We start from the raw sequence: 13,827 nt of genomic DNA, 5'->3' as shown, positions 1-13,827 counted from the left end.
ACACACACACACACACACACACACACACACACACACACACACACACACACACACACACACACACACACACAGACATAGAGGATGGGCAGGGCAGGTTTTAACTAGTCAGTAGTCTGGAGTCTGCTTGTCCTTAAAGGCTTACAGGATGAGCCTGCCTGACTTGCACGTGTCTCCTCTATATGTATGTGTATGTGTGTGTGTGTGTGCGTGTGCATGTGTGTGTGTGTGTGTGTGTGTGTGTGTGTGTGTGTGTGTGTGTGTGTGTGTGTGTGTGTGTGTGTGTGTGTGTGTGTGTGTGTGTGTGTGTGTGTGTGTGTGTGTGTGTGTGTGTGTGTGTGTGTGTGTGCGCACGCAGAGGCGACTCTAGGTTCAGCTGGGGCCTCAAGTGATATTTCAAAGGAGTGAGCATTTGAAATAAATTTGCCACGTGTGTGCGAGCTATTATTCACCATCCAGCGGCCAGTCAATCTAGCTCTAAAAAGGCCCAAACCCGGGATAAATTGCAATCGTAATCGTTCCTACTTTTAAGTGATCCTTAAACCCCTTTTTATCACATATTAAAAATCTACAGCTTTATATTTAGTGGAACATACTTTTTTTTCAAGGTCAAAGTTGACAGATTTCCCATTCATTTCTCCATAGGGAGACAATATACGAGATACAAGGTGAATAGGGTACAATTTTAAACTATGACATATTCATTTGAAACTTTCACAGTTGGTAACTCACATTCAGGCAAACAATTTTTGTATTGCAAGTTTTCTGAAATATGATGATGAAATATGCAAATTAGGTCATATGTACTGAAATATGTGATCAAATCTGTGGTAGCAGACCAAGCATAAAACAAATTGCAACAGTAATGCTTCAAGTTCATAAGGGTTGGAGCAGGCGTCACCCAACAGTTTTTTTCTTCCTTTTAAGGGAGCTGACCAAAATATTGTAAGACTGAAAAATGAAAAAAGGTCGCACCATGCATAGATTTCTTTATTACACAGACGCGTTTCGACGCTCTACCTTCATTGCACACTGAGGAAGGCAGAGCGCCGAAACGCGTCTGTGTAATAAAGAAACCTATGCATGGTGCGATCTTTTTTCATTTTTCAATAGTAATGCTTCATACATTATATTGATCCTTCAACCCCTCTGCACCACATATTAAAAATCTACTTTGATCAATTCAGTGGAACACACTTTTCCGAAGGTCAAAAGTATCCGATTTTACCCACTGAATGGCAAAATGAATTAGAAATCTGCAACTTCTGACCTTCAAAAAAGTATGTTCCACTAAAGTGATGGAGGTAGATTTTTAATATGTGATGTAGGGTGGATAAAGTATCAATAAAAAGTGTGAATAATTATTTTTGCAATTTGTTTTATGTTTTGCCCGTTGTTGCATTTGTCACATATTTCAGTAGATGTGATCTAATTTGCATATTCAATCATTATATTTCAGACAACTTGCAATACAAAAAATCTTTGTCTTTGCTTGAGTAAACTACTGTGAAAGTTTCAAATTGATATCTCATTGTTTAAAATTTTAGCCTATTCCGCAAGTATCTCCTATATTGTCTCCCTATGGGAAAATGAATGGGAAATCTCCAACTTTGACTTTGAAAAAAAGTATGTTCCATTAAATATTAAGCTATAGATTTTTAATATGTTATTTAGACATACCTAGGGATTACAAAAAACTTGGAATGATTACTATTGCTATTTGTCCCGGGTCAAATGCTAGATTGACTGGCCGATTGGGGGGCCCAAGTGGCTGTCTGCCTAGCCTGGTGACAAGATGTGCGTGCGTGCGTGCGTGCGTGCGTGCGTGCGTGCGTGCGTGCGTGCGTGCGTGCGTGTCCATGTGTGCACATATGTCAATGTGTATAAACATGATTACAGGCTTGAGGCCCAGAATGACATACAACACTAAACAATATGTATGTATCTTTGTATGTGTGTTTGTGTGTGTGTGTGTGTGTGTGTGTGTGTGTGTGTGTGTGTGTGTGTGTGTGTGTGTGTGTGTGTGTGTGTGTGTGTGTGTGTGTGTGTGTGTCAGAATGAGGAGCGTAACCGTGGTAACGTGTCCCTGGAGCAGCGGGTGCGAGAGCTCGAGGGCCAGTTTGTAGCCGCATCGTCACTACTCCACCTCCAGGGGGAGCTGCTGAGAGAACTACGAGTACAGGTACACACACGCACGCGCATAGTACACACACGCACACACACACACACACACACACACACACACACACACACACACACACACACACACACACACACACACACACACACACACACACACACACACACACACACACACACACACACACACACACACACAAGGCAACCTGAGATTAATCAAAATATACTTCAAGTTTGTGTAAGTATTGCATCCTACTGCCTACTTCATAGCCTAGGTCCTGGTTGAATAACTCGGTTTGAAATAAAATATTTGTTGTATGCTGTGAAGAATGCCTGAACCTGTGTGAGTGTGTACTTCTCGCCATACAGCCAATTAAAATAATGATAATAAATGGAAAATGGAAAATTAAAATACACATTGTCGTTGCGCACAGAAATCCCCTCACAAAACCGTGCTTGTGTGCGTGTTTGTGTGTATGTGCTTGGGATGTATGTGTATGTGTGTAGGTGGGTAATTTGAGTGTGCAGGTGGATACAGTTCGCCGGAACCCTGGCTGCATGATCAACATCGTCAAAACCAACACACACACCACTGCCCAGGAAGCCCTGCACCCAGGTACACAAACACATACACACACACACGCACGCACACACACACACACACACACACACACACACACACACACACACACACACACACACACACACACACACACACACACACACACACACACACACACACACACAGCCTTCTTTTTCCATCTTCTATAATGGTAACAGTACTGCTAATTAATAACCTCCATTACTCCAATCACAAAGAATTGTGTGTGTGTGTGTGTGTGTGTGTGTGTGTGTGTGTGTGTGTGTGTGTGTGTGTGTGTGTGTGTGTGTGTGTGTGTGTGTGTGTGTGTGTGTGTGTGTGTGTGTACGTGTAGAGGTGCAGCATGTTAGGAATTGTCCCATAGACTGCGCCTCCATCTTTTATAATGGCGTGCGGCGTTCCGGAATCTTCACGGTGGTTCCATCGCTAGGGGCGAGGCCAGTGGAGGTCTACTGTGACATGGACACCGATGGTGAGACAACAAATCAAAACACACGCACACACACACGCACACACACACGCACACACATATAGTATACTGTATACACACATATCCAAATTTACACAGATGCCCACACATGCACACACACACCACATGCTTTTCCTGTATTGTTATGGCCCAACATATTTTAAGACTCTGAAGAAGACGAGACAACGTTGACACGTTAGTCTTGGCACTTGCCCAACAAAATAACACATCTGAAGATGCTCTGGTGACTCCCTTCTTTCCCTGCAACAACTAGTCCTTCCCTGTGACCCACCAGATTGTGACTCTTTGGAGCAAACAAAAAAGATAAAATGGAAGTCTTCCATTGAATAAATGTAAAGGAAGGATTCCTTGTGTGTTGCCAGGCCTCTGTCAATCAGAACCCACAGTCAGTGGTGTAGTCTACGTAGAACGCGGGTATACGGAGTATACCCACTTCTAAATTTTAGGGGTTTCAGTAAACCCACTTAAAATTGATCGATCCATTGCTTTGAATAGCACAAATATATACAGTATACCCACTTCGAAAAATGCTCAAATATACAGTATACCCACCACAAAAAAAGTAGACTACACAGACTGCCCACAGTGACAAGCAAAACACATATATATATGAAAACCAGCCTATGTACAGTATGTTTGTATGCTTGTGTGTGAATATATGTGTGAAAATATATGTGTGTGGGTGTGTGCGTGTGTCTATGTGTGTGTATGTGTGTGTGCGCGCATGCTTGTGCGCTTTGCAGGTGGTGGTTGGACAGTGATCCAGCGTCGCGTGGACGGCTCTGTGAGTTTCGACCGCGGTTGGCGTGAGTACACGGACGGCTTTGGCGACCTGCACGGGGAGTATTGGCTGGGGAACTCGCACATCCACGACCTCTCCAGCCAGGGGGACTACACACTGCGCATAGACCTGGAGGACTGGAGCGGACAACACAAATATGCACTCTACCAGAGCTTCAGGTAACACACACACACACACACACACACACACACACACACACACACACACACACACACACACACACACACACACGCACACACACACACACACTTATGCTTATGCTGTGGAATAACATGGCCTGCGGCCCCTAGGCTACAAGTTGCTGTCGGCCCCCTTGGAAGGCAAATTTAGAGAGGATAACATGTCTACCAACTGTACTCTTGTCACAATTCTGGATTTTTTTTTTTACTTTTGGCCAATCAGAGGCCCCCTGGCATGTGGGGGGCCCAAGACTCTATCCATATCTAGCCTGTGTGATAATCCGGCCCTGCACAGACACACAGACACACAGACACAATATACAGTGTATTTCTCTACTGTTCAGAGTTGAAGAAGAGGCTACGCAGTTTCGTCTGCATGCGTCAGGGTTTAGCAGTATGGTGGAGGACTCCACACAAGCACGCACGCATGCACGCACACACACACACACACGTGCGCATGCAGAAACACACACATTATACTGTATACTATCTCTTCTGTATTTCAGTGTTGAAGACGAGGCTACGCAGTTTCGTCTGCACGTGTCAGGCTTTAGCGGAACAGTGGAGGACTCCACACAAGCACGCACGCATGCACGCACACACACACACACACTCGTGCGCATGCAGAAACACACACATTATACTGTATACTATCTCTTCTGTATTTCAGTGTTGAAGACGAGGCTACGCAGTTTCGTCTGCACGTGTCAGGCTTTAGCGGTACAGTGGAGGACTCGTTCAGCTGGTACCATGACAAGCAGGCCTTCAGCACCCCCGATACAGGCAGCGTCTGTGCAGAGATCTCACACGCTGGCTGGTGGTTTAACCAGTGCTACTACGCTAACCTCAACGGACTGTACTACAAGGTAACGCGTGTGTGTGTGTGTGTGTGTGTGTGTGTGTGTGTGTGTGTGTGTGTGTGTGTGTGTGTGTGTGTGTGTGTGTGTGTGTGTGTGTGTGTGTGTGTGTGTGTGTGTGTGTGTGTGTGTGTGTGTGCAGGGCCGGATTAAGACGGTATGGGGTCCCTAGGATATAGGTCGCTGTAGGCCCCCTGAGAAGACAAATTCAGCAATAAAATTAGATAGATTATAAATCTGAGCCAAGAATTAGTATTAACCAGATTGAAAACTTACACCTTTCCCCCCATTTTGTCTACACTGTGTGCAGAATTATTAGGCAAACATGTTTTTTGACCATATTGTCCATTTTATGCGTATTTTCCGCCACCAACCTTTATGAACATGAAAACCTATTTGATTTAAGCATTCCAGATCATGCATATGTGTATAATAAGATGGGGATGTGATAAAAGGAGCCCAACACCCAATATCCGGTGTGCATAATTATTAGGCAACTTTGCTTTCTTCTGGGAAAATGGTCCATAAAAGAGATCTAACAAACTCTGAAAAGTCTATAAACAATTCTGAAGTCTTCCAGAGGGATGTGGCTGTCTCGAAATTGGCAAGATGTTGGTCACGTTAGCACAGAAGTATCAAATGCACAGTTACAAAGTCATCAGTCTAACATGAAATGTCACTGCCAAAAATTAAGAAGAATTTAAGGTAAAACTACAAGAAAATTGTTACCCTGCAGTGCTATCATATTCCAGAATGCAAACTTACATCATGTGTCCAGAAGAACAGGTTGTTGAGCACTCAGAGACATAGCCAAGGTAAGAAGGGATGACACCAGACAACCATTTAACAAGTTAATTAAGTCAAGACTGGGTCAAGAAATACCCTAGGACAGAGTTTTCAAAGGTATTATGGACTGGTGAAAGTGACTATTGACAGATAGGGTGGATGAGCCCATAGCTGGATCTGTGAGGAAAACGTTTGCATCTTTCAAGAAGACAATGGTATTTATGCAGTATTCTGCTGGCATTTGAGTAGAACTCAGGAACTCATCTGAGTGTGCACATTACCAATCTAGCTATGGGCCCATCGATCTTGTCCATTAACAGTCACTTTCACAAGTTCATAAAACCATTGACAAAATTGTCTGAAGACCTTTCTTGACCCAGTCTTGACTTACTTTTCTTGTTGAGTGGTCTTCAGGTTACAACCTGTTTTAACTTGGCCATGTCTCTGAGTGCTGAATACAATGTTTTTCTGGACACTCAATGTAGGTTTCAGTTCTGGAAAATAACAGCACTGCAGGGTAACATTTTTGTGGTAGTTTCACCTTCAATTCTTCTCAATCCGGCAGTTACTTTGTTAGCACAATGTATGTGACACTGATGGCTTCGTAACGGTGCATTAGATGGATATGAACAATATCTGGGCAATTTCAAGACAGTCACATCCCTCTGGAAGACTTCAAAATTGTTTATAGACTTTTCAGAGTTTGTTAGATCTCATTTTTGGCCTATTTTCCCAGAGGAAAACAAAGTTGCCTAATAATTATGCACACCTGATATAGGGTATTGGGCTCCTTCGATCACGCCATCTCTTAATATACAAATATGCATGACCTGGAATGCTTAAATCCTATAGGTGTTCATGCCCATAGAGGTTGGTGGCGGAAAATATGCATAAAATGGACAATATGGTCAAAAAACATGTTTGCCTAATAATTCTGCACACAGTGTAATTGGGGCCAATCTGGCAGGTGGGGGCCCCTAGGCTGCAGCCATATCTAGCCGGTGCATTAATCTGGCCCTGTGTATGTTTGTGTCTAATGTCCTCTCTGGTCCAGGCACTCTTGATTAGAGAGGGAATGGAATTGTAAATTGAAATGGTTTTAAAATAATGGGTACGTGACTTTTAGCTGGAGACGCAGCAGGCAGAAGTAATTGAGGTTAATGAGATGAATTGAATCACATGCAACATGTGTGTGCGCACGCATGCATGTGCAGGCATATATGTGTGTGTGTGTTTGTGTCCATATACATGTAGGGTAGGTACCTACTCTCCATGTACAAAGAACCTGCTGGGTCCCAACTGCATCGTACACACACACACACACACTACTACTACTTCTACTACTTACTGTGTGTGTGTGTGTGTGTGCGTGTCCAGGGAGGTCGGTACTCTCCTCGTACGAAGAACCCACTGGGCCCCGACGGCATCGTCTGGTTCACCTGGAGGGACTCTGACTACTACTCGCTACGCAAGACGGCCATGATGATACGACCTCGCACGTTTAGACCTCACCTGAGTCCATAACACACACACACACACACTTAGATGTCACCACAGCTCACCAAACACACACACACACACACGAGTGTTGTTCAGGGCGGTAAAGTGTGACTGAGGTCCCCATGGATATAGGAGGGCCCGGCCCACACAGTCACATGGTTATGAAGATATATGGCTGGGGGTGGGGGGGGTTCCATTCCATTGGAGCTTATTGTACATACATAGTGCCCAAAATTTGCTGCTACGTCCCTACACACACACACACACACACACACACACACACACACTAAGAACTCACCTCAGCCTATCAGTCACACACACATACACCTGCTACTTAGCGCAAAGGTGAAGTCCAGTGTTGTCATGTGGCGTGGGAGACATACACACTCTGGAAAACGGTCCCATGAGTGGCTTCTGAAGCATTAGTGTCTTTATAACTGTTTTTGAACAGATTTATGTCAATATAGCCTAGTTGCACAGGTCAGGGAGTGTGTGGGTATGTGTCTGTAACTGCATTTATGAAATTGTGTTTGTTAAGGACAGGAACCATGATGGTGTTGTAAAGTGTGTTTAGACCAGTGCAACTGTGTTTTGTTGTGTTTGTATTTCTTTATGTTTGTAAAGGTAGGAATGTAAATCCACTCAGACTTTTATACTTATTCTTCTTATTGTTATTATTATTACTATGAGGTACTGTTGTTGTGTTTGTTGGTATGAGAGCTTGTGTGTATACAGTAAAACTTATGGTTGTTGTATAGCCTATGTTGTGCGAATCGACAACAGATGAAATTTAGCATCTATGCTAATTCTGGCATGTTTATATTGAAGCTCTCAAGCTAATGTATTGATAAATGTGCATTGTCCTAACCAAATAAACAAATGAATGATAAAAAACCCCACACTATGTGGACTATGTGCAGTGTGAATGAACCTACAGGCAAAGATCCATTTAGAAGTCACATCATCACTGAATGCGTGCACATTGTTGACTCAAACACACACACACACACACACACACACACACACACACACACACACACACACACACACACACACACACACACACACACACACACACACACACACACACACACACACACACACACACACACACTCAAACAGACAGTGCAGACCCTAAAGAGAGAAGACCTACCATCCTGGGGTCCGTTTCTCGAAAGCGTCTTTGCTATCGTCGTTAGCAAAGTCCTTCGTATCAGCGACTCCGGACGTGGCGCACGTAGCTGCAGCGACTCCTTACTCTCCCAACTCGCAGTGTTTATTTGTGTTATAATGTGTCATTCGAAATGTCTATCGTCGGAAACTATGTCGGAACGCATGTACAGTCGGCAACAGCTGTTGCAGATAAGAATGGACAACTTAAGCGATGTATTGGATATACCAACAGAGACACTGGAAGAACTGGGGATACTACGGCGGCATACATCGGACCCGTCTGCTTCGCCTACATGGAGACGGCGAAAGAGGTGCTCCAGAATTAGGAAGAGAGGCAAACGAGGTGGCGTCGAAACACGGCTTGCAGCCAACCCAACTCGTCCAGCAATACCATCAATTCTCTTGGCAAACGTAAGATCTATGGACAATAAGATGGATGACATACGGCTACTAAGATCAGCGAACAAAACTGTGAGGAACTGCTGTGTGACCGTGTTTACAGAATCATGGCTGAACGACGGCATACCCGACTCAAGTCAAGTCAAGTCAAGTCAAGTAGGTTTTATTGTCAATTTCTTTACATGCACTGGTCATACAAAGAATTTGAAATTACATTTCTTGCTTTCCCATACAGACATAGACTAATCTAGGTAAGGACATAGACAGTATAGACATAGACAGTACTTATACATGGACTTAAGACAGTATGGACATAGACAGTGCTCATACAGACATTTAAAGTGCAAGACTGGACAACAGAAGACTTGTAGAGGACATACATTAAGAGGTATTTGTTGTGCTTTTGTGCTTTTCCTAAAAAAAATCCTTTATAGCGTTCTGACATGGTAATAGTAGCATTTTGAAGAAAAATAAATATTAAAAAGGTCTGTCAAGTACACCAGCAGCAGTGTGTGTGTGTGTGTGTGTGTGTGTATGTGTGTGTATGTGTGTGTATGTGTTTAGTGCAGGTAGAAGGTGCGGTGTGCGTTTTGTGTGTGTGTTCGTGTGTCTGTGTGTGTGTGTGTGTGTGTGTGTGTCAGTGTGTGTATGTTTGGGTTTAGTGCAGAAAGTGCAGTGTGCTTGTGTGTGTGTGTGTGTGTGTGTGTGTGTGTGTGTGTGTGTGTGTGTGTGTGTGTGTGTGCATGTTTTGAGTTAGTGCAGGTTGAAAGTTCAGTCACAAGTATAGTAGTGCAGGTGGAATGTTCAGTCGCAGATGTGGTGGTGGGGGATGGGGGGGGGGGTTGTCAGTGGCCTTGCTGGCTAGAGGCTGACAGTGGAGGGAGAGTGGGTTGAGTGTTCAGCATCTTGATCGCTTGGTGCATTGTGCTGCTCGCCAGCCTGGTGGTACGGGAACGGAGGCGCCTGTACCTCTTTCCAGAGGGCAGGAGGCTGAACAGTTTGTGTGCAGGGTGGCTTGTGTCTTTGATGATCATCAGTGCTTTCCGGGTGAGGCGTGTGGTGTAAATGTCCTGCAGGGAGGGGAGTGGTACTCCAATGATCTTCTTCGCTGTGTTCACAACACGCTGGAGTGTCTTCCTGTTTTTCTCCGTGCAGCTTCCTCCCCACACTGTGATGCAGTTGGACACGACGCTCTCTATGGTTCCTCTGTAGAATGTTGTCATGATGGAGGGTGTAGCACTTGCCTTCTTTAGTCTTTAGACTCGGCTTTACAACTGGAGCAACTTACGTGCCACCGAGCGGACAGAGCCCTTGCAGAGAAAAAACGAGGGGGAGGAATATGTGTTTACACACATGATGCTTGGTGCAAAAATGCTACGGTGGTACAGAGACACTGCTCTCCACTAGTGGAGTTCATGATCATCAAGTGCAGACCCTTCTATTTACCAAGAGAAATATCCGCCATTCTACTGGTCGCAGTTTACCTCGCTCCTAGCAACACCAACAGCGTCAGAAGCGAGGCACTGAACGAGCTGCATCGGGGAATCAGTGAACAACAAGATGCACACCCAGATGCCTTCACAGTGGTCATGGGAGATTTCAACCACGGAAATCTCAAAACAGTACTTCCAAAATTTCACCAACATGTTAACTTTCCAACAAGAGGACAAAACACCCTGGACTTTGTTTATACCCCAAAACAAGGAGCATACAAGGCAAAGCCCATCCCCCACATCGGCCTATCAGACCACCTAACGATTCTGCTACTGCCAGCCTACAGACAAAAGGTAAAACTCACCAAACCAGCTCTGAAGGAGGTGAGAAAATGGCCAGAGGGAGCCGTGTCACGACTACAAGACTGCTTTGAAACCACAGATTGGGACATGTTCAAAACAGCTGCCACCCACAGCAACCACATTGACATTGAGGAGTACACAGACACCGTGACCTCCTACATCACAAAATGCATTGATGATGTTACAGAAATAAAACGCATCACCACCAGGGCCAGCCAGAAGCCATGGTTCACAGGAGACGTTCACAGACTGCTGAGGGCCAGAGACAAAGCCTTCAGAGCAGGAGACGTAGCTGGCCTAAAAGCAGCAAGGGCAAACCTGTCCCAGGGCATCAGGAAAGCAAAAAAGGAATACTCGGACAAAATAACAACACACTTCAAAGACAGCAGAGATGCACAGAGCCTGTGGCAGGGCATACAGGCCATCACGGACTATAAGCCCGCACCACGAAGCTGTGACAACAACACCTCTCTGCTAAACGACCTGAACAGTTTCTTTGCCCGTTTTGAAGCACAAAATGACACTCATCCACAGAAAACTCCCCCTCCCCCCCATGATCAACCCCTGTACCTGTCCTCTGCCAGTGTGAAGAGGACACTGGCCACCATCAACCCACGCAAAGCAGCTGGCCCAGACAACATACCTGGCCGAGTGTTGAAGGATTGTGCAGAAGAGCTGAAGGATGTCTTCACAGACATCTTTAACATCTCTCTGGAGCAAGCAGTCATCCCATCACTTTTCAAAGCTGCTACCATCATACCCGTGCCGAAGAAATCATCACCATCATGCTTCAATGACTACCGTCCTGTAGCACTGACGCCCATAATCATGAAGTGCTTCGAACGGCTAGTCCTGTCACACATCAAAGCCACCCTACCCCCCACCCTGGACCCCTACCAGTTCGCATACCGAGCCAAGCGATCCACGGAGGATGCAATCTGCTCTGCCATCCATCCAGCCCTCACCCACTTGGACAATAAAGACTCATATGTGAGAATGCTGTTCATTGACTTCAGTTCAGCATTCAATACCATAATACCACAACAACTCATCAGAAAACTGGACAAACTAGGTTTCAGCACCTCCCTCTGCAACTGGCTGCTGGACTTCCTGATGCAGAGACCACAAGCAGTACGGGTAGGGAATAACACCTCAAGCACCCTGACCCTGAGCACGGGGGCTCCGCAAGGTTGTGTTCTCAGCCCCCTGCTGTTCACGCTGCTGACACATGACTGCACAACGACCCACAGCACTAACCATCTAGTGAAGTTTGCGGATGATACAACACTGGTGGGCCTCATCACTAAGGGCGATGAGACCCACTACAGAGAAGAAGTAGACCTGCTGGCCAGATGGTGCAAAGACAACAACCTCCTGCTGAATGTCAACAAGACCAAGGAGATTGTTGTCAACTTTCAGAGGGTCCAAAAACAACTGCCACCACTGACCATCGACGGTGATGCTGTGGAGAGAGTGAGCAGCACCAAGTTCCTTGGAGTGCACATCAGCGACGACCTCTCTTGGACCACCAACACTACATCACTGGCGAAGAAGGCCCATCAGCGTCTCTACTTCTTGCGCAAACTAAAGAAGGCAAGTGCTACACCCTCCATCATGACAACATTCTACAGAGGAACCATAGAGAGCGTCGTGTCCAGCTGCATCACAGTGTGGGGAGGAAGCTGCACGGAGAAAAACAGGAAGACACTCAAGCGTGTTGTGAACACAGCGAAGAAGATCATTGGAGTACTAGCCTGGTGAACCAGCGCCACCCGCTGGACGGCAAAATGTTTTGTCTACGGGTGGGTCTGGCCTCGCATAATGATTCAATGAAGCCAGAATGCCATGAATCTGGCAAACCAATTACAACGCAAAGATGTGTTTTGAATCAAAGCGGGCAGGGTTTTGAGGGAAGGTTGTTCTCATCAACAATCTTCGGATGTATTATGTATTGAGGCCAGACTAAATTAGACATCCACATTTAGTCTGGTTTATCAGGCTATTGGAGTACCACTCCCCTCCCTGCAGGACATTTACACCGCACGCCTCACCCGAAAAGCACTGATGATCATCAAAGACACAAGCCACCCTGCACACAAACTGTTCAGCCTCCTGCCCTCTGGAAAGAGGTACAGGCGCCTCCGTTCCCGTACCACCAGGCTTGCAAGCAGCACGATGCATCAAGCAATCAAGATACTGAACACTCAACCCACTCTCCCTTCACTGTCAGCCTCTAGCCAGCCAGGCCACTGACAACGCTCCCCCCCCCTCATCCCCACCACCATATCTGCGACTGAACATTCCACCTGCACTACTACATCTGTGACTGAACTTTCAACCTGCACTAACTCAAAACATACACATGCACACACACACACACACACACATACACACAAGCACACTGCACTTTCTGCACAAAACCCAAACATACACACACTGACACACAACTCATACTCACACACACAGCGGCGTGGATCAGGGGGGGAAAACCCCGACTCATTCCCAGGGCCCAGCCCACCTGGGGGGCCCACCGGGGGGGGCCCTATGGAAAATGTTCTTCTTGTTTTGCTTTTTTAAACATTATTTTTACAATAATGTCAATACATGTTGGTAATTTATGTAATTCAAATGTTCTCTGGAAATACATCTGTTAAATTGGATATCCTAGCCTGCAAATAGGCTACAATATATATCAAACACCCCCATAATCAGTACGCATTGGTTTAGTCCGCCCTCTCGCGGACTTTTGATTGCACAATATGCGTAATCAACACTCACTCACTTCATTATAGGCATTAAACGCAGCAGCCGGTTAGCAATGAAAGATGTCTAAAACACCAGGCTTTCACAAAAAGAATAGAAAGGCAAGAGAGACAGGGGAAACCAGATGAAGCAACTGCTGCTGATTTCTTGCAAGAAAGGTGAGCCCTACAGTAGGCTAACTGGTTATCTCATTCCCATTCCGTGTGGCCTACTGTGATAGCCGGAGTCAGATTAAAAAATATATAGGCCTAACATTTTTTGGCTATAATTGTGATAGTCTATTGAACCCATATTTGTCTTTGATATATTCATAACAAGTCACAAAACCAACATAGGGTCGATGTT

At 45.4% G+C, this 13,827-nt stretch overlaps 1 protein-coding gene across 1 annotated transcript in view; it reads left to right on the top strand.

Moving 5' to 3' along the window:
* LOC134468197 (fibrinogen-like protein 1) overlaps positions 1–7,504 on the top strand; it is an 11,281-nt gene extending 3,777 nt beyond the window's left edge. The window contains exons 3-8 of the mRNA XM_063222136.1: positions 2,054–2,179; positions 2,644–2,752; positions 3,072–3,209; positions 3,971–4,187; positions 4,879–5,074; positions 7,229–7,504. Coding sequence (XP_063078206.1) covers positions 2,054–2,179; positions 2,644–2,752; positions 3,072–3,209; positions 3,971–4,187; positions 4,879–5,074; positions 7,229–7,375 — 933 coding nt within the window. The 3' untranslated portion in view covers positions 7,376–7,504. The remainder of the gene's footprint in view (positions 1–2,053; positions 2,180–2,643; positions 2,753–3,071; positions 3,210–3,970; positions 4,188–4,878; positions 5,075–7,228) is intronic.
* Positions 7,505–13,827: the final 6,323 nt, after the last annotated feature.

This window comes from Engraulis encrasicolus, chromosome 18, assembly GCF_034702125.1.
Source record: "Engraulis encrasicolus isolate BLACKSEA-1 chromosome 18, IST_EnEncr_1.0, whole genome shotgun sequence".
Classification (NCBI taxonomy): Eukaryota; Metazoa; Chordata; class Actinopteri; order Clupeiformes; family Engraulidae; genus Engraulis; species Engraulis encrasicolus.
The sequence above is the reverse complement of the archived record's forward strand: the minus strand, read 5'-3'. Positions and strand labels throughout refer to the sequence as shown.